General features: G+C 41.2%; 1 protein-coding gene across 12 annotated transcripts in view; it reads right to left on the reverse strand.

The window, feature by feature from the left end:
* SH3KBP1 (SH3 domain containing kinase binding protein 1) overlaps nt 1–22,392 on the reverse strand; it is a 356,671-nt gene that overhangs the window by 147,246 nt on the left and 187,033 nt on the right. For 5 of the 12 annotated variants that reach the window (XM_055269199.2, XM_055269203.2, XM_063634989.1 and 2 more), the window contains 2 exons: nt 16,901–17,030; nt 4,254–4,459 (listed from right to left, as the gene is read on the reverse strand). In XM_055269199.2, coding sequence (XP_055125174.1) covers nt 4,254–4,459; nt 16,901–17,030 — 336 coding nt within the window. Of the gene's footprint in view, nt 1–4,253; nt 4,460–8,348; nt 8,424–16,286; nt 16,344–16,900; nt 17,031–22,392 lie in introns of all 12 variants that reach the window. The other 7 variants (XM_055269200.2, XM_055269196.2, XM_055269205.2 and 4 more) reach the window with 2 other exon arrangements.

The raw sequence follows: 22,392 nt of genomic DNA on the forward strand, positions 1-22,392 counted from the left end.
ACAGCACATACTTACATCTGAGCTTGGTTTAAATGGCACATGTTTCTCCAAGGTTCTTTCCCTCCCACCCCTTTAATCTCTTATCAAGGGAAATTTCCAACATACACAAAAATAGAGTGTGATGAACCCCCATGTATACACCATCCAGTTTCAACAAATACCAACTCATGATCAATGTCTCCTCTATGCCCCACTCTTTCATCTTCTGGACTATAGGAAGCAAGTCCCAGACATTAAATCATCTCAGCTGTAAATATTTCAGTTAAATGGTACATTCAACAAATCATTCGGAGACATATCCACTTGGTGGTATTTAAAAGATTCATAAATGGAATCCTTCCTTATAGCCTGATAAGAGAAGCAAGAATACCTACATGAACTATTTATCTATTCACAGTTGGTGGAGGGATGTTATGCAATATCTCTCCTGGTGTATAATCTAATCATTAACTCTGGGTAGGGTAATATAGATGAAAATATAAGATAAGCACAAGATTATCTACTGACTCAGAAAAGTGGATCTTAATACTTCACAAACTTGGCCAGGTATGGTGGCTCAAACCTGTAATCCCAGCACTTTGGCAGGCCAAGGTGGGCGGATCACTTGAGGTCAGGAGTTCAAGACCAGCCTGGTCAATGTGGTGAAACCCCGTCTCTACTAAAAATACAAAAAAAGAATTAAGCTGGGTGTGGTGGTGTGCACCTGTAATCCCAGCTACTTAGGAGACTGAGGCATGAAAATCGTTTGAACCTGGGAGGCAGAGGTTGCCGTGAGCCAAGATTGTGCCACTGCACTCCAGCCTAGGCAACAGAGCAAGACTCTGTTTCAAAAAAAAAAAAAAAAAAACTTCACAAACCTGAACGAAAAGTATAACGTGATGCTCACAGGTGTTAATAATTGTCAGATTCCCTTTTTCTCTCACCCAAGTTATCAAGCCAGACATTTCAGAAGGCCAACTGTCCCAGCCTGAGCAGGAGACCTACTTGAGCCTCACCTACTGAATGCTATCACGCAAGATCCAATTTACGCTTCTAAAAATCAAAACAGCAAGCTCAATTCTCAAAGGAAGCTTTCTTCCTTAGACATAAATCCTAGACACAAAACCATCTCAAAAGTGATGAAAACCAGGTTGTATGCTAATAAAACAGAATCACACTTATCGGCTCTTGTGCCAGGTTGTACAATAACATGAGGGATCCATAAATCTATGCAACTATCCGTGGCGCCAACAACATGGGGTGGAGATAGTTTCAAATCCCCTTAGATGTTGTAAAAATTGTCCACACCCAGAAAGCAGGCTGGGAATTTTATGTTTTCCCCAGAGGCTCCACATGAGTAATGGGTTTAGGGAGCTTCCAATACATGGTTTCATTCTGCAGACAAATCAGGAATCAAGATGCATACACGAATGCGTACACACACACAAACGTCAAATATCCCTATCTGAAATGCTTGGGACCAGAAGTGTTTTGCATTTCAGATTTTTCTTTCCTTTTGCATTTTGGAATATCAGCAGAATACATCCAGGTTGAGCATCCCTAATCCAAAAATCCAAAATCCAAAATGCTCTGATGAACATTTACTTTGAGAATCATATTGGTGCTCAGTAAGTTTCGATTTTGTAGCATTTTGGATTTTGGATTAGGGATGTTCAACACACCTGCGCACACACATATATATGTCTGATGAAGTTAACACTTCATGGCACCAATATCAATGCAATAAATCAACTATCTGCTTCACAGAGGTGCAGTGAACTATACAATTGATATATTTTCAACTACACAAGTGCTATATTATCTCACCCAATACTCTCATTTTAGAGATGTCTGTAATCTCTAAAGTGCAGCATTATTATGTATTTTAATATTATTCATTCAACAATATTTATTGAGCACCTACAATGTGCCATGCACTGTTCTAAGCACATAGAATAGATTAGTCAACAAAATAAGTGATATATATAACAAAAATAAATCTGTTAGAAGATGGTATGTGCCACAGAGAACAAAATATTTAGTACCAGGAAGGGGGAAGGGGTGAGGTTTCTGCTAAGATGGCAGGGAGGAAAGGGAGGCAGCCGAGTGAGCAGGTAGATGCAGAGTGGCCCAGGCCGAGGAGACCATTGCAGCAAATGCCCCCTGTAGGAGTGTGCGTGGCATGTCTGAGGAAGAGCAAGGACCCAGAACGAAGACAGTGAAGGGAGAGCAGTGGGGGAGGAAGTCCCAGCAGTAACGAGGGTCGGGTCCCACTTTTTTTCTCAGGAAAGCCTTGGCAGGGGTGTGAGCAGATGAGTAGCATGATGTGACTTGGGTTTTCAAAGGTTCTCCCTGGCTTCGCTCTTAAGACTAAACTCTAGGGGGATGGGGACAGGCAGAAATCCCTATTAAGGAGCAGTGGAAGTAATGAGACCTAGGTGGATGATGGACATATTTAGGAGGCAGAGCTGAGAGAAAGAGCCAGGGACAACCTGAGGGTTTCTGTCCTGAGCAATAGGAGTGGGAGATGGCGCTGCCTTCAACTGAGATGGGGAAAGCTGTGGGTAGAGCAGTTGCAGGGGGACGATGAGTTCAGGTTTAGGCAAACGGATATGAATTTAAGATCTTCAAGTGGAGATACTGAAGTAAGCAGCCAGTTGGACACACAGCTCTGAGATTTAGGAAAGAAATGTGCTGAGATAAAAACTTTCAAGTATTATATTTGACACTGACATTGCTGTCAACAGTAACTCAATTTATTATTGACACCTAAAACTAGTATTAATAGCAATAATAAGAGTCATACACACACACACACACACACACACACACACACACACAGCCCTCCTACACGAAGAAGATAAAGGCCAGGAATCATAAAACAAACAAAAGGAATGAACTGTTTGCTGACTGAGTCAATGGTCATTTTCACTTCAACCACTTGAATAAAGGAAGAAAAACTGCATCCATTGTTCCTTTCCAAGATGGGGACTTGCTCTTTTGTAAATGTTTACAGGAATCTGAATGTGACCATATGAAACAGAAGTGAGCTCAAGAGCTGGGACACTAGTTTTCAGATCTTGAAAAATATCATATATTGATTGCTGAAAGGAACAATGCTGGCTCAAAGAAACTTCAACATTGAAAAAAAAGTTTAAATGAAATGGTTTTTAATTTCTAGGTATCTGCCCTTTCTGCCTGACTCATCTCCAGAGGGATTCAGTGTTTGAAAAGTTTCCTTTTCAGATTCTGTTTCTAATGCATGATGACACTGGGCAAGGTTGCTGAGGGTGGGTGGAGGGGTGGATGTCCTACAGCTGCAGAAGATGATGCAACCTTTAAAATGTTATCCCACACACACAAAAAAAAAAAAACACTTAAAAGCCACCCATAAACCTGAATTAGAGAGGTTGCCAATACCCCATCCCCCAAATCTGCTGGCACAAACATCAAAGCAAAAATTTCAGCACTAAATCGAATTAACAAACATTCCTTAAGCACAGCACGAGTGTAGAGTGTAGCTTATTATAATTTGGAAAATTCCACGGTATTTATCAACTCCTAAGCAAGGCTACAATGCTTAGAAGTATACCACAGTAGACGTCATCAGCAGCCACAAGCGCGAGGGCTCTGGGTATGTTGCTGTGGTAACCGCGTACTCAGCAGCAACATGCTGCCTGCCTTTCACTAGCCCAGAACCAGAGGCAGAAGGAAACAGCCAGCTTCCTGAAGGGAACAACCCAGGGAGTCACAGCACAGGCCATCTCCATCATTCACACCCGCGGGAGACTTCCTTTCAACAGTCTGAAATTATCTCCAACTAACTCTTAGAGAAAAGGTGCACAATTCCTGCACTCTAGTGCAGAACCACAGTCAGCACACCCAAGCACAAAGCACTAGAGAAATGTACAAGGAGAGGAGAGAGATTGGCCAGTGTCTGAAAAGTGTCAGGGTCATGCACTTAGGTGGGTCCAGGAATGAGGGGTTTTTCTGGGAAGCAGATAGAGAAGTACTGATCCATTTGAAAAGTCATCCTGAGAAGCATTCCCTAGAGAGATCAGCAAGAAAGAAAGCAGCAAACCAGAGCATGAGCCTTTCGAGGGAAGTCGTTCCCACACAGAGGGAGAGTTAAAAAAGAGGACAGGACAAACAACTAGTACATGAGGACATGGAAACCCTAAAAGAGGAATTGGAAGCCTCCGGCACCAAACCCCACAATGTACTTTTGGATATTCCACATTATGTTGAAATCAAATAGAAACTGTCGAACATACCTTTTCTACCGGCAGAAAGTCATTTTCTACTTCAATTGACCTTGGTCTTAGTTTGATTGGCTTGTCTTTGAAAATGTCTCCAAAGCCCACTCCCTTAACTTTCTTGGGCTGGATTGCTGCAGTTGCCACTGTCCCGTTGGCACCTTCAGACTTGGTGCTGCTTGAGTCACCCCCATCACTCTCGGAGCCTGTGGTTTCCCTTAAACCTGTCAAGAGGGGGGATGGGAGAGAAAGAGCTCAGAAATCAGCCAGAGCCCTGAAGAAGAACTTCACAACCGGCCAGGAACCACCTCTAAAAGTGTGACTGGGCACAGGATAACTTGCACTAGGCTTTCGTATTCAGCATGTTGAGTAGTTTGACTGGCTCTGAGTTTTGTTTGATCTCCCCACCCCTTACTTTTAATTTTAAGATGTGAATCAAAACGACTTTTCAGAAAATCTAATTCCAAAGCAGATATCTTTGTACATGTGAAATTCACCCCTCTTTAGCCAGGAGCCTGGTTTTGATCCAAATTTGTTTTGCCATAGCCTGTGCAATAGTAACCCTTCCCACCCACCTTGTTGCCTCCCCATCCAGTCAGTACCACACACTGTACCTCCAATCTCTATGACTCATGTCCATTAGCAATTAGCAATGAAAGTAACATTTCCTAAAGGGAAACTGTAAAGCTAAACGCCATTTAAACAAATTAGCAGTTAAAGAAACCACACAAAATTATAACTGCCAAAGAATTAAATCTTTTTGGATGGCTTCACAAGGAATAAATGCGTGCAGACATGTTTCTCTAGGAAAGCATTAAACCAAACTTGACGTTAAGACAGTTTCACTAGCAAGATGCTCATGTCTGTTAAAGAGGGAAAGGAAGCCGTCCTCCCAGAGACCAGAATCCCCCAAACCTACAGCCCTTCTTCTCTCCTTTAAACACCATTGTTTTCCCAAGGCTGAATCCCCTTCCAAAGAAGAACACTGGGGACATGACACTCTTCCTTTGACCTTCTGTGGCATGTGTTTGGAAGTCATAAAATAGTTATCAGCAAGACAACATGGACACTTACCTCCCCAGATTCTTTTTTCCCCAGGCTCTGCCCACAATCATGTTCCTAAAAGGAAGAGCCTATTTGTGTCTAGTTAATTTCTGGGTGTACATTCTTCCTTTGATGGTCAGTATATCAATTATGCCATCGAAAGGCAGGATACAAAGAATATTTTATGGAATACTAAACTCTGTCATTAACCTGTCTCTGAAAGCCTCTAGATGTGTAGGATAGCTCCTGAACATTTACTACATAACTCCTGATCATAACCATGCCCTTGAAATGAAAGTACGCCATCAAATGTTCTCTATTAGCCAATTGTGCGTTATCTTCCTACAGGTAAGGTGGCCTCCTAGTCCATAAGAATGATACACCAAATACTTGCTCACATAAAATCTCATAAAATGTGGAAGTCATTCAAATAAGGAAGTCTCAGTGCAGGAAGAAACTGTTAAATGAAAACAGACAAAATATAGAAAGGTCATTATAAACTGCTAACACGTTTCAGAATCAAATCCTTAAAACAATGGTTTTGTTTGTTGTTGCCGTTGTTTTCCATAAAATGGTATTTTTAAGCCAAAAGGGTGGGGTAGGAGGAAGATCCCCAGTGTACATTTTAATTAACTGAAAACCAGCATTTGTGAGCAAGAACACAGGACCGAATGAGGAACAGCCCACAACAAGGGGGTCAGCTGCAATTCACAGGACAGGACTAGAGTGTGTAAACATCAAGAACCCTCGCCCCCATTAGCTATCCATTTGTGTGTTTATCTGTTCATTGTTTTTGCAAATATCCCTGCTGGAGATATAATTTTGGAGTCTAAATATTGTGTCATTTCCCCCTTAACATGTTCTCATTTTGCCGTATGGATTCTTTCTATGTGATAAATGACTTGTATATTCCTTTCTGGCTTGGAAAGAGCCATTCAAGGGTGAAATAAAGAAACCATTAGTGGAAAGAAACCATCACCACCCCCCTCCCTCAGCACACTCCCCCCATCACCACCAGAAGGCAGCAAGGCAGACAGATTAGGGCAAGTCTATTTTAGTTTTTCAAAGAGAAGAATTTCAAGGGTTCTTCTATCATTCACCATTAGCTAGAACCATAATATTTTCAGCCACTGCCATCCTCATTTCACTGAGCTTCTGGTTTTTGGGATTTACTGTCTTCTGGGCTCATCTTAATATGTTTATACTAAGCACCGTGAGAAATACTCTACATTACACAGGGAGAGGTTGCACAGTCATTCAACCATACAAGCATGGCCCGGGAAGGAAACACATGGCAGATTTTTCTTCCAGAACTTCTGGCAGGCTGGTTCTATCACTTTTAACTGTATAAATTAAATATCTAACTATCTGTGTTGGTAAAATAATTCAAAATCTAGTTCCTTCCCTTTAGAGGGAAACAAAGGTGACTTTTCATTTTCATGTTCATTTGGTGATGTATCTTTTAGTGACTCATGCCCATCATGCACGTTATCCCATAAAATGTCCCCATGTCAGGCCCAGAATGCCAGGTTACACTCTTGGGTGGTGCAACCCAGAGTGTGGACTGTGGACGGGGGCTGGTTCATGAAGGGCTCATTACAGGCAGGCAGTGGTGAGAGAACTACAGAACAGTGTGGTGTCTGGGGCGATGCTTTAGTGTTTTAACAGTATGCACTGGTGTAACTTCCAGACATGTGGCTGGTGGTGGAGTCATCTTTTTTTTTTTTTTTTTTTTTTTTGAGACGGAGTCTCGCTCTGTCGCCCAGGCTGGAGCGCAGTGGCGCGATCTTGGCTCACTGCAAGCTCCGCCTCCCGGGTTCACGCCATTCTCCTGCCTCAGCCTCTCCGAGTAGCTGGGACTACAGGCGCCCGCCACCACGCCCGGCTAATTTTTTGTATTTTTAGTAGAGACGGGTTTCACCGTGGTCTCGATCTCCTGACCTCGTGATCCGCCCGCCTCGGCCTCCCAAAGTGCTGGGATTACAAGCGTGAGCCACCGCGCCCGGCTGGTGGTGGAGTCATCTAAATGAACAGGGCACAGAGCAATCTAGGTGCTGTCAAACTCCCACGATGAGGCACAGGCGGCACAATGCATGTGTAGTGAGGTCATGTGCAGTAGGGCCATGCATCTTCCCATGGTGGAGTGGCAAGGAAAAAAAACTTGACCCCAGTTTGTGAAGCATGGCTCTGGTGTTCATGTCTGAACGTTCTCTCTCATCATATCCATACACATATGTATGTATGCATATGTGTATATGCACACTAAGATGGATGCTTTTCCTTCAAGGTGAAAAAAAAGAACAAAGCCTCCTCAGTTTTGTTTCTGACAGTCCTTTAACTGTCCAATTTTGTGGAATGTACCCAGTCTTCCAGCACTGATCAGTTGAGATCCGTGAGATATTTTTATCTATTTTTAATTTAACACTCACATGGATAGAGCTTACTGTGTGGCAAGAACTGTTCTAAGGGCATCTCATTCATCTCCTTCCCCTCAACTTTTGGCAGCCTTATTTCACAACACAAAAGGCCACACATTGGTCCTGCCAAAAAAAGTCTGCCATGTGGTGATTGGCTGAGTGAGCAAAGCAAAATGCCATTTCTGGCATGGACTTTCATGCCAAATTCTTACTTCTTTGAACCACACAATGACAAAATGGTTTACTGGTTTCCAATGACCCACTCAGAGAAAGCAATAACCATGAGAGGTTGACATCTCTGCAGGAAGCCATTTTACACCACCCCAGAAGCCCAGAGATACTGGTACAAATACATATGCCATGACAAATGCTACTGCTCCTTTGTTTGCACGTATGGCTCATGCACGCATATCACATACATGATAGAGGCAGAAAGCAAACAAAAGCGCCAGGGGCTGGTGCTGGGAATGCTTCTTAGCACACACCAAGGAGATGGCACTTACTTAGACAAATAAGTCCATGTCCTTGGATCAGAAATTCACACAGACACTTGGCATAAGCATGAGCAGCTCAGGAAAGGGCAGCTGCATCAAAAAACACAAGTACCCAGATCTTATCTTTACAATTGCCTTCTGCTGTTAAGGTCACTCACTGTAATAGCGTCTGTGGCCCTCCGTCTTTCCCGGTGCAGCTCGGTACAGAATTGTCCCTTCAAAGGTAGTCTTTCCTGACAGTGAATGAGAGAAGAGAAGGGGAGAGAAAAACAAGAGAGGGGGAAGGAGGGAGCAAATGATGGCAAAAGAAGGAAGAGGAAGAGTCTTTAACTGAACTTGCCTTCAATGAATCTGCTGCAAGAGCTTCATCCACAAAATTAAGTAGAGACCATTAGGCAGGATTTAAGAATGTTACAGAATGAGCCCAAAGTCCCCATGCAACCAGTATGGCATGAGCACCCAGAAATTGGGGCTTGCCTCTGCAAATGACTGGCATGTACATTATGCCCAGTTTAAACCTGGAAGCCATTTCAACACTGTAACTTAAAGAATAGGAAAACTTCAATTAACCAGAGGGAATCCAATCAATTGGACTCCTTAATTAACTCAATTGTACAGCACAAGCTTCTCTTTGGAGAATACGACCTATGCATAATACAGATTTAGACACATTATCCTTTATCTTCTACCCCTAGAGAGCTACATGATAAAAACGAATATTCATGTCCCCAAGATTCTAAACAAGGCACAGAATTCTCTTTAAAAGATGTCACCCTCAGTACCTTTAAGCAAGAAAATGTATTAATATACTGGCGAGGGAGGTTTCACCACTGAGGTTTGAAACCAACAGTGGCATCCATATAAACATACAGGGTTTTCTGCTTAGAACCAAGGACACCAGAAAACCCTATTTCTCAAAACATCTTAATTGGGATTCTGCTGTGTCAGTCATGAAACTGTACTTAAGCATGAGGACATAGGACTCACCCAGTGTCAAATGTCAAATTATCTTTTTTTGCTGTTACAAGTAGAGATTGTCAATAGCATAAGGCTGAACACTTGGCAAAAGCCCAAATATCTCTGGAACCATGAGCAACTATACAGAATACACACATACTGCCCTGGTTTGAGTGTACTCCAACCCACTCCCCCGGCCCTCCCACACCCACCCACACACACACCCACATACACACACACACACAAAGGCCCTACAGAGAGTACCACCGACAGGCAAAATGATTTGCTAAAGGCAAACTCAATTAATAAACATATTACTTTAAATTATCTGAGAAATAAATTTTATTATGGCTTGTTAATTAAATATTCAAACTGGAGGCCAGTCATACAGCTTCCTAATAAGTCTGGAGGATGAAAAAGCTAGGCTACATTTACAGAGAAGCAGGTAGTAGAACTAAGTGAAGGGAGAGAGCAACTTGTCTCACTTCTTAGAAACACTCCATGTTAAAATGGGAAACCCAAGAGAAACCACACTGTCAGCTTCTGGGCCTTGGCATTCCCCATAAAGGAAAGGAATTGGGAATGATCAGACCAACAACTTAAATGGGATCAGGTATTTCCAATTTCCGTGTCCTACAGCCATGGTGGTACACCCTTGTTTTGAAATGTGCTCTTTTTGTCAGATGCGTTCTATCCAATTAAAGCAAAAACTTAGGCATTCAAATCACTGGCTGTGTAAGAATAATCTGAAGACTAACAAAGTTTCAAATGTTCTTGCTAGATTTGAAGCTCTTGAGGACTTTGATGACAAAAGTGGAGCAAGTAATAGTGGCTAGTTTTTATTTGGGCAATTTTTTATTCTGCTTAACTTCAGTCATTAAGTCACCATTACTCCTCAGAACATAGCTGTTTTGTGAGCTAGGCCCTCCAAAAGTTAACAACAGCAATCTTCTCAACTGTCAGAAAAAAAGGAAGTGTAAGATTTTTTAAAAAGGCAGTATTTCAATAACGTTCCTCCAAGTACACTAGAACTTCCATGTGTTCTTCCCCAAGACCAAGCCTGAGAGTCACTGAGGTAGACCATGGCTCTGATGTCTCTGAACGGTCAAGCCTTTTTGCAAAATGTCTCTGTGCATTGGCAGCAAGGCAATTTGAAATGTAGTCTGGGCTGGGGCTGGGTGAGGACACATAGGTGTCCTATATGAAAAGCAAAAGAGGCAGCCAACCGGAAAGGTTATGAATATGTGACGTTGATCTTATTGGGGGAAGTAGTATCCTGTCACTGTTAAATATTAGCACTTGAAGGCAGCAAACACTATAAAAGCGAAGAGTTTTAAAATTTACACACAAAACCATACACTCATGCTAGCATCTAATTTTGCCTGAAACTGTCGTATCAATTTGCTCATCGTTCTTCATTGCTAACAGAACATCATACTCCAAACAAATATCATCTAATATTAAAAAGAAAAAAAGGCTAATGATGCCACAGAGTGGGATTTGTCAGACTGGCTCTCATTTTTATATGCAAGGGACGCTGAGCAATCCATTTCTTATAGCTAATGAAACACAATTATTTCTGCATCATGGAAGTGGTTTGCTAAACATTTTTAAAAACCATCTCTCTTTCTCTTTTTTTTTTTTTTTTTTTTTGACACAGGGTCTTGCTCTGTCGCCCAGGCTCGAGTGCAATGGCACAATCATAGTTCACTGCAGCCTTGACCTCCTGGGTTCAAGCAATCCTCCTGTCTCAGCCTCCTGAGTATCTGGGACCACAGGCAGATGCCACCATAGCTAGCTAATTTCTATTTTTTGTAGAGATGGGGTTTCACCATGTTGCCTAGGCCGGTCTCAAACTCCTGGGTTCAACTGATCCTCCCACCTCAGCCTCCCAAAGTGCTGAGATTACAGGTGTGAGCCACCTCACCTGGCCTCCATCTTCATCTTTGTCTTAGCCTGACAAGTCACTAAAGTATCAGAACCTCAACTTTTTAAATAAGGAATTAGGAAAATAAGAAATTCAATAACAACAGAAAACTCCTGGTTATTAATGGTTACAGAAAGAAAATGCAAACTTTCTCCCTCTGAAGATTGTGAGAAATAACTGAAAATGTTTCTGTAGCTATAGAATTAAAAAACAGGGACACTTTTAGTTTTACAACCATTATTTTAAAGCAAATAATATCAAAGGATGTGAAAGAAAAGACATATTTATGTCTTAAATGCAAGGCAAAATATGTATGAAATTGAAATTGGACAACAGTCGTATCTGGATTTCTTTGCCACTGCACATTATTTAGTCAATAGTAGCATGTGCAAAATTGTAACTGAAAAAGCAATTAACTAATCATGATCTGTGACAATAAGAAGAAATAAGCTAAACTGTACTCAGGCTTGAAATTTGTCAGATGACCTGTGGAAAGGTAAACTATTCATGTAATGGAGGCAGCACCAGAATGTGTATGGAAGGCTTGCATGTCATTTTCTCCCCATCACTCAGAAGCCTGGGAGTTAATTTCACTGGGCTTCAGTGTTCTCATCTGACACTGAGTTAAACAATATCTAAATTCCTTTCCACCTTAACATCATAAGATTCCGCCTACACTATTAGCACAACCACTTGGCTGTTTTGATTTTTAAAAACCTAATTTACCAAACACTTTTTTGGACTATTGATCTGTTACATGGGAGCCCATTTTATTATTATTTTTAAATTTCTGGTTGAAACCTCTTTGCAAGCCCTAATGAGTAACTAGGTTTGGCTGCTAACATTCACAAAGTAGGACAGCCAGACATTATGAGCCTCCAAGTGGATTATCCATTACCACCTAGGTGACAGGTTTGCTCTCGCGTGCACGCACGTGTGCGCACTCTCTCTCTCTCTCTATATATATATATATTTTTTTTCAGGTTATACACATATATTTTCAGATTTTATATATATATATATATATTCAGGTTATATATATATATATATTCAGGTTATATATATATATATATTCAGGTTATATATATATATGTATATATATTCAGGTTATATATATATATATATCTAATCTAATCAAGTCCCTAGATCTAATGATCGATTTATAGGAATACAGATTTAATGACACAGCAGAGATGAAATCAGCAAAAGCCACACTGTGAGAAACTAACAGACGAAGGGGCTCAGTTGCTTTAGCAAAAAAATTACAAGAAAAAAAGGAGATACGAAGGAGAAATCCATAGATTCAAACAGATTTGAGACATACTGACTAACTGCAATGTATGTACTTTATTTGGATACAGACTCAAATGAATTGTAATAAAGAAGACTTTAGGGGAAAGTGAACAGTGACCATGTGTTTAATTATTCTAAGGACTTGCCATAATTTTGTGTGTGTGAGATAAATGGTATTTAAAGACACTCTTTTATTGATGCATGTTAAAATATTTATGAATGAAATTATATAATATCTGGGGTTTGCCTTCAAGATAATATGGACAAAGCGTGTAGAGGGCTATAATTTTAACAAATTGGCCAAAGGTTGATAATTGCTGAAGCTGAGTGATAGGTACACAGAGGTTCATTATACTATTATTATTTTTGTTTATGTTAGAAATTTTCAATAATAAAAAAGTTTATAAGAATCTTTTTTGAAAAACTACCTTTAAGGTTTCAGAAGTTCTGAAAATGGTAAAGATGTTTTCAAATTTGAATATGCAGTGAAAAGTTTCTGCTACTACATAACTATAAATTTTCCTCTCTGAGATAAAATGGATAAAATATCCACCAATACGATCATTGCAATTCTTTCCTTGATAGACTACATTACCCTAAACAAAGATCTAAGAAAGTTCAGAGACTTTCATAACCAACCACGATATGGAAAAATACATCAGAATAAGAGAAAAGCAAGTTCAAAAGATTTTCACCTGTCATTCAAAAATAAAAATGCCTCCTTATAGTAAAAGAGGATTCAACAAGCATTTATTAAACACCTACCATGTGTCAAGCAGTCTTGGCACACTCCCTTATAAATATAATGCCAATGTTTCTTCTATCACATTCATCCATTGGTACACAAAATTCAACTCAATAACTACTTCAAATACTTTCTGGAAGTAGAAATGTGAAGAATGCAAATACCAAATAAACATGTGCACATACAGAAGTAGGGGTGTTTGTGTTTGTGTCAGAAACAAAGAGATATATGTGCATTCACTGTACACATGGTTCATATTCAGACACAGATTTTATCATTCTTAGAAAAACCTTACCCTAATGTGTGGAAGCATTTAAATTAAGAGGATTTAAATACAATGTCATATAATCTCTAAAGATTACCAATATAGCACAAACATTAGAAATTTAACTTACTCCTAGATCTGTGTATTAATTAAGCAATCTCTGTGAAAAATGAACTGTAATTTGTGAAGAGTATTAGTGGGTTGGCCTAACAAAGACCTAGATTAAGTACATTTTAGCTCATACCAGAGTAAAAAGCTAGATGTCTTTTGTGCATGAGCCACATTTTGTCTTTTACGGTTTTATGACAAAAGTAATATGCATGTACTATAATTATAACAAGATGTTATCACTGGGGGAAACTGGGTGAAGGGTACAAGGGATCTCTGTGTACAGTTTTATATTTATTGTTGTAACTTTCTGTGAATCTGTATTTCAAAACAAAAAGGGCTTTTTTTGTTTTGTTTTGTTTTGTTTTTAAGTAAAGCACATCAAAACTACTAACACCATTATCTGGGAATGAAGAATAGGCAGATTCCTTTTAAAACACACACACGCATATATATATATATATGCGTGTGTGTGTGTATATATGTATATTAATAGTCTCTCTCTGTAGCCCAGGCTGGAATACAGTCATGTGATCATGGCTCACTGCAACATCTGCCTCCCGGGTTCAAGCACTTCTCATGCCTCAGCCTCCTGTGTAGCTGGGATTACAGGTATGTGCCAGCACACCCAGCTAATTTTTGTTTTTTTGTTTTTAGTAGAGACAGGGTTTCACCATGATGGCCAGGCTGGTCTCGAACTCCTGGGCTCAAGCTATCCACCTGTCTTGGCCTCCCAAAGTGCTGAGATTATAGGCATAAGCCACCATGCCTGGCCTGCTACTGGAAATTCTGTCAGAACACTGAGAGATACTATTTCTCTTTTTCAGGGAATTACTTCAATTTAGCAAGCTATTCATTATTCTCACATCTGCTCTTCTATGAAGCCCCACATCCCCATGGGACTGGCCTCTTTGTGCCCCACTCTTCTTCAGATGCTTGCTTTGCAGAGCACCTGGACACTTTGCTGAACTCGGGTTTGCATGTCCCCCTTCTGCAGTGCGAGCTTACTGAAAGCAGGGACCCTGTCTGATTTGTCTCTGTATATCGTCAGTGCCTTGGACAGTGTTTTAGTAACAATGGGGTGTCAATAAAGATCGAATGAATGAAGAATAGAAGGAAGAAAGAAGGACGGAGAGAAAGAAGGATGGATAGATAGATGGATATGAACCAACTGATGGCGAGATGGGCCCTCTTTTCCTTAACTGTACATGCAGGAATATTACAAAGCCATGTATCCTTTATCAGAAGCAGCCATCCTTGTTAGGGGACCATGCCTCTCCAGGGGATTCAAAATCCCCTCAAAAATGGCAACTAAACATGGCTGCTGAAGCCACTGGGCTTTCCTAGTCTTGAAATGGAAGGCTTTTAATTCAGTAAGTATGTGGGGGGAACAGTCTCTAGAAGAGAAAATGCCCCTTCTGAGCGGGTGACGACATAATGCTAAATGGGAAGACCATTCCACCCAACCTCCTAATCCTCTGTACCAGGAATTGCAGCACCATATGCCTTTAGCTGAGGGGTCAGACAGGGTGAACTGTCCATATTACTGACTTAGAATGAGAGAAGTCAATTTGTTTCAATAGTTCTAAAGATACAAGAGGCGTTACTCCTCTGATCTTCCAGCTCTGAGAGCATAGCTAAGATGGCAGGACACCAATATGTCAAGACTTTTCCAAAGAGGTTGTCTAAAAAAAAAAAAAAAGATTGTCTAATACTTCCCCAGATCTCCTCCTCTGCATCAGTATGGGAACTCCAACGTAATTTCCAAATGCGGTTACAATGCCTCAGCCAACACGCTATCACTCAGTATGCAAGCAACCTCCAAGCAACTGATACTAACTGGTTATGTCTCAACAGTTATCTTGACTAACAGTGAGAGCTACCATTTATTATGGGTCTGCTATGGAGCAAGGTGGTTTATGCACACTATTGCTATTGGAACTTGTAATGAATTTATTCATGGAAATAATGTTATAATGACCCAATTTGGTCCTCCCTCCAAAAAATCCCATTTAATCCACAATGTCCCTGACATAGAGTATTGTTATTATGGGATCTAATTACCAGGTACAATAGTTATTCCAGAGTACAAAAGAAGACACCAGGGCAGCTAGAATCCTAATATGGATTTTGAAAGCAATAGTAACTTCCACTAATGTGAGATCAAGGACACCTTCTCCCCTCCCAGTAGTACTCATCAGCTGGGCCATGTTCATAGAGAATGCCCCTGCCCTGGGCCAGAGAAGGCAGCAGGAGCTCCAAGACACCTCGTTTGCCCCCCAACCCCTTCCAGTGCTTCCTACCATAGACTCTAGGATGGAATGGGGTTCAGGGGTAGTAGGGTCCCAGGCTTTGGCAGTGGAGGGAAGGAGCACTGCTGAAGCCACTGGGTAACCAGCAAGTGCTGCTGTTTCTTGGTATGTCAGGCTACATCATCCAGAGCTGCTGAGACACCAAGTGAAGGAAGTCGCTTGAGCGCTTCTCTGGAAATGGCGTTACCTCCAAATCAGACATTTGTCTAATCATACCACTGGTTAAATAAATGAGACACACACTAACACGAGAACACCACTCAAGTCAGGTTTTTCCAAATGAAAAAGGAAGACATTTAAGAATGATATGGGCAGGACTAAGCTGCCCTCCTCTTGTCAGAAAGGAAATTCTGCAACCCCAGGTAGTGCTGCACAGTCGAGCCTCCTACAACATTCATGCCCATGACCTTGGCTCAAGACAGCACAAGAGATACACAGACGCCCACAGTTGGGTTAGTGACTGGGAGAACGAAGTTTCCCGGTCCTGACCTTTTGCTCCATGAGCTGGAAAGGGCAGCAGAGAAGCTGGAGGGAGACCTTCAGGCCCTGGAGAAAGAAAGACCTGAAGTTCGTTGTCACCATCGCAGAAGGACACACATGCTCACCACCCAAGGTGGGACCTGGACTCTCGGTTGTCTTGACCTACTTTTAAGGGGATTGCCATGCACTCATCTTGTCATAGCACTTCACTTCTCACCACCAGTAATTTTTTTTTTGGTAATTTTTCTCCAAGTCCCTCAAGGGATGCTGAGAAATACTGACAGTCCCATTTGGTTCATTTTTTAAATAATTATGAACTTACAGTAAGCAACACTCTAGAAGTATATGGAGGCACAGCAACATGGGCCACCCATGAGACAGTATTACCAGGGCATGAAGGCTGGCAGTTACCTATCCAGAGACATACAGAATGTGTGGCTATAGGTCACACCTTTATAGTGATCAACTTCCTAAACCACAGTGGGTTAAGGCAGTATAACCAAAAAAATACTCGTGAGCGTTTACCATAGCCTCTTGGCATAGGATACAGAACAGAAGGGAGGCTGGAGCACAGCCTGCCAGTCCCCCACCCCTCTCCTGCTTGGTAGGGTGGACTTCCTTACTTGACTTGGATAGCTGCTCATCCTGGGAAATGCCAAGCTCATCCGACTCCCCTGACAGCTCCTTGATGAAGTTGGAAGGAAACATTCCAGTCTTCCCATTGAGAACACCTTCCCACCATCCTTCCTCTACCTGCAGAGATACAAACAAAAGAGCAGAGATACAAGGGTCAGGTTAGACATGGTGGTTTCCAATTTTGCCTCCCATCTGTATGGTGTAGCATGCAGAGCCCACACAGGGAGACTGAATGGCTTTAAAGTTAACAGGGAACAAGAAAAAAAGACCACATAGAGCCTTGAGATTCAGGCTAAAGAAGGGGGCGTTTACCTGGGGTCCATAAATGCAAACAGACAAAATTAATACTTCATTTTCATTAGCCTCTAACTGAAATTTGGCATCTGCTTTGGTTATGAATGTAGGGTAGGTAACACACCAATATTAGAAGGACCTGTGACTCATCACCAAACAAACCACAGATATTTTCATATCACATCATAGATGCTATGGGTATCTCAAAATATCATATGTGCTCATTGCTGCTTTGAAATGGTGATAGTTATTACACCTACTGGGAGACCTTTGCTATTTAGTCTATTAATAAGGATACCCATAGATTACTGTATCAAAATTTGGTTTTAAAATAATTTGATAACTATTTCAATATAAATCGTTTCCTTTATAATCTTATATGTTTTATTTTATGCATTTAAAACCATTATCTAAAAACTGAGAATGATTTCCCCAGACTACCAAACTAACTAAACAGCCTAAAAAAATATAGTTAAGAATTTATCTGTAGGCTAAGAACTCAATCAGAAAGTATAAGAGCTTCCTGTACATTTCTGAGGGGTTCTAGGTTACCCTAAGATGAACCGAAAGGGGGTAGGGAGGTAGGAAGGGCAGCGAGACTATGATATCTGGGTAAGGAGGGAAGGCTGAATCGGGGGAGCAATGAGAATGGATGAGGCAGATTTGGATTTGAGGCCCTCTGAGGTCTGAGCTGGCCTTGAGTGATCAACTAGCAGGGATGGGCGACAGAAGGGTAAAAAAATTATCCCTGGATTTTGTAATAGAGCCACTAGTAGTATAGCAGAAGTCAGAATAGCAAACTGGCTTCTTGGAGGAAAATAAGGGCAGTTTGCAAACAAGCAAGTATTACGTTACAAGCAGTATGGTGTGGTATAATACAACCTTTGGAATTGTTTTACCATATGCACGTACAGACAGTCTCCAATTTACAATAGGTCGAGTTAGGATTTTTGACTTTATGATGGTGCAAAAGTGATATGCATTCAGTAGGAACCGTACGTCAAATTTTGAATTTTGATCTTTTCCTAGACTAGCAATAGGTAGTACGATACTTCTATAATGCTGGGCAGCAGAAGCAAACCTCAGCTCCCAGTCAGCCATGTGATCATGGGGGTAAACAACCGACACTCTTCAGTATACTGTTTTGCCAAATGATTTTGCCCAACTATAGGCTAATGGAAGTGTTGTGAACACATTTAAGGTAGGCTAGGCGGAGCTATGCTGTTTGGTAGGTTAGGTGTATTAAATACATTTTCAACTTATGATATTTTCAACTTATGATGGGTTTATTGGGACATAATACCATTTTAAGTTGAGGAACGTCTGTATTACCAATCCAAATTAATAAATACAATTTAAAAGCTAAAATAATTTAAACGAAAAAGAAAAAGAAAATTTGAGTCAAAAGTCCAGTTCAAATTTTGTCTATCCTGAAACTTAGTAGTAGTGTGACCTTATTCAAATTTGTCCTACCAAATGAACCCCGTTTTATTCCTATCTGCATGATGGGAATAATTAACACACTTCACAGTTGTCGTCTTTAGGGCAGCATCTCAATCTGTGTTAGAGGTATATATGCATTACAAATCTTCACTAGGGGCTGCGGGACATAGAACTGCATAGGACATGTCCTTAGTTTTCCTAAGAAGTGAATACTCTACCAAGATAGAAAGGTATGACTAAACATTAGCAATGCAATGTAAATAGATGAGAAAAGACCACGACTTAGCACATGTCAAACTTGTTACACAAAGTTGAGCTCACTGAGATCTGGGGTGCTAAAGGAAGGCTTTGAGAAAAAAGAAATCAAAATTAAGGTAGGCTTTTAGAAGAAGAAATGGCAGCCATACTTAGGGGACAGGTGTGTATGAGAAAGGGGGTTGCTGATGTAGCCTGTGGAATGGAGATAACCAGAACGATATGTTTAGAGCATTTCTAAGGAAACTTGTAGGATACAGACTTACAGAGTGGCAATTACATTTGCACAATCACAAAATCTTTGGGAGAGAATCCAGATGACGGCAACCATGCACAACTGTCCCAACGACTATTTGATACCAAATCGTGGCATTTCACAGCATTTCCACTGAAATCATTCCATGTTTCTATGCCAACTCAACTGACACATATTATTTTTTCAAGGAGCTTTTTATAGGCTTAGATGGTTAGGAAGATTCACCATGAGTCTCAGTATCAATCGTCACAGGATTTGTAGAGTGGAGTCCTTTGTGCTGGTACTGAATAAGAAACCAGAAAATGACCTTCTCTCTCCCAGGAGTCACATGGCAGGAGGAGAAAATCAAGGGCACGAACCACAAATGAGCAGTCCCTGGCATAATCCCCAACAGCACAGGGCAGCTGGGCCAGTTCCAACCTACTTAGTTCGAAGATGTCTGGAACATTCCTATTCCTAAGTGGCTCCTGCCCAAGATCCCTGAGGGAAGCCTTCCTGATGTGTAGGAAAAGCAGGCTGTCTGCTGGGAAAACAGACGTATCTTCACCTCACCACACCCCCAGATGCCTGTATCACTGTCACAGCACAGTCTGAGAGGAGTGGCCTATGGTAAAATGGCAGAGGCCTATCATTAATCACGCAGTAAGTGGAGGGGCAGACAATAAAACCACTGCTCATCGCCTGGGGACACACTTCCCATCACAGGTGCACCATGAGCACGATGTTCATTTCTCTGTGAGCTGGAGCCCTTCATGGGGGTGGTGGGGGTGGCCCCAGTACCAGTGAGAGTCTTTCAGCACTATTTCCTTCTATAGCCAGGCCAGCTGTTTTGGTCTCGAGACTGAGGCTGGAGATAGGAGAAAAATGATATCTCACACTATCCCTCTTCAGAGATATTCTAGTTCAACTTCCTGTGTAAAGACGAGGACACAGACACTGCCATGTGATTTCATTCATTCATGCATTCATTCACTCATTCTAAGAGTAAAGCACAGTGCCTCACACATTGAATGAATGAATGAATGAATGAATGAATGGCAGGGATATTATTGGGAAAAATACTCTATGGGGGCCTATAGAGCCCTGATTTCCCCCACAGAAAAAGGTTTCCTTCCTGTGAGGAGCAAAAGGAACTGAGAGATCCTAACTATATTTGCCACTGTTCTTAACTAGGTACTGCCACACCCAGGTCTGCGTGGTCCTCCCAATTCCACCAATTCCACCAATATTTAGTAAGCACCTATTTTGCACTGCCCCAGTACCTGGGGACAGATTCACTGCTGAACAAAACAGATAAAGACTCCATCCTTGAAAAGTTTCCAACGAGAGAGGAAATTACAGAGCCTGAACAGCCCCTGCTTGGAAATCAAGCTTGCTTATGTTTGCATTTCTATAGTTAAGAAAAGAAAGAAATGCATCTCTTTGTAACAAAGTAGGGATTACGAATACCACACCAAGGGCTTATAACTTCCACTCCAAGGAAAGGACAATAATAAAAGGGGGCAGATGCCCTTCCCCACTCATAAACAGTCTTCTGCAGGCCTTGGCTCTAGGCTGAGAACAAATCCCACCTGTGTCCCTCTATGACCAACCCAGTCAGCTCTGGAGCCCTTTGATTAGTTTTGCCTCTTCTAGAACTTCATATAAATGTGTTAAGATACAATTTCACTGTGCCCCAAGAGTGAATCTCACCTTTGGCCCAGAGCTGGGAGCAGAGCAGCTTACACCTGGTAGCGTTTGAGAACGATGGAATAAAACCACTTCAAGAGTTTCTATCTGAGGGCCTTGCAATTTTCACGTCTTTACAATCAACAGCATCTAAGTGGGTTCAGGGTCCAAGGAAGTAGTTTTTAAATCTTAACCCTGTTGGAGATTGGGCAAACACCTGGGTGAACTTCAATATTCCCATCCCCACCCCTTCTTGCACCCCATTTGTAAGGCACTAAAGAAGAAGTCTGTGACTGAAAAGATGGAGTGCTCCCTGTGAGTGCCTGGCTATTCAGATCAGTTCCTATTTATCACCCCTGAAGTTTTACCTGTCAACTGGACTGAGAAGGGGAATGGAGGCTTTACCAGGTCTACAGTTTACCCAAGGACACAAGTAGCAAGACAGAAAAAATTCATCTAAGGATGACTATAGCTTTTTTTCATTCAATGAATACTTTGATACCCAAACCCCAGCCAGAAGCACACTGGAGGGGTGGGTTTGAGGGAAGCCTGGGGTTAGGGGGATGCACCCAGACAAATGAAGTCAGCTTCATTGTTTCAAGAGCTGTTTTACCATTCTTCCCATAAAAGCGACACATCAAAGCCTAAGGAAAGGCCCACACCTTAATGCTGCTAAAATTTTCCTCAAATTTTTTTTTCAGAAGTAACTAAATGAAAATTGTAATATTGTTCCTTTCTCTTACTTGGGAAAGGTGTTTTGAGAATTTTTAAAACACTAGAAAAATGTTAAGATAGCTCTTAGAGCTTTTTTAAAATTGAAGTATAATTTACATAAATGCAGAACTTAACAATACAAGCTGATTAGTTTTGACAAACGCCCATTGTAGCCAACACCTCTATTAACATACAGAGCATTTCCATCACTCCAGAAAGTTCCCTGTGCCCCTTCCTAGTCAATCCACCTCCAAGCAATCATTAGTCTGATTTCTATCACCTTTGATTCATTTTACTTCTTCTAGAACTTCATATAAATGTGCTGAGACATAATTTAACTTTTTAAATATCACTGAAAATAACACAAATTGTTTCTGGTAAACATGTTTTTCTATCAGTAGAACTGGTGGAAAAAAAATATATCTTTAAGGGGGGCATTTCCTGAAGGCATAAACACCTACATTATTCTCAATCTCAGAGGATGTGGGAAAGCTGGCTATGCCAAATATAAACAAGCATTATCTAGGTCCTAAATGGCTGGACCAATATTTTCCCCTAATTCTTGTGTAGTTCACTGTATGATTACCTCTTTCTGGCTGGGTCAGAACGTTCCATTCACATAGGGAAGTTGATTTTCATTCCCTCCCCTCACTCTTCTGAGAACAAGGCTATTCTACATGAGAGGGGGCCCTCGAAGAGAAATCTGTAGAGTAATTGGAAGGGAAGTCATTTAAGAAAACATACACAATTTCTATTTAAGACTTAGGCCAACTGCCCAACAAGACAGAGCAACATCCATGATTTTTCATCAGAGTGGAAAGGGTTTCTGGTAGAGCTTTCGGAAACTTC

The sequence above is a fragment of the Symphalangus syndactylus genome, chromosome X, assembly GCF_028878055.3.
Source record: "Symphalangus syndactylus isolate Jambi chromosome X, NHGRI_mSymSyn1-v2.1_pri, whole genome shotgun sequence".
Taxonomy (NCBI): domain Eukaryota; kingdom Metazoa; phylum Chordata; class Mammalia; order Primates; family Hylobatidae; genus Symphalangus; species Symphalangus syndactylus.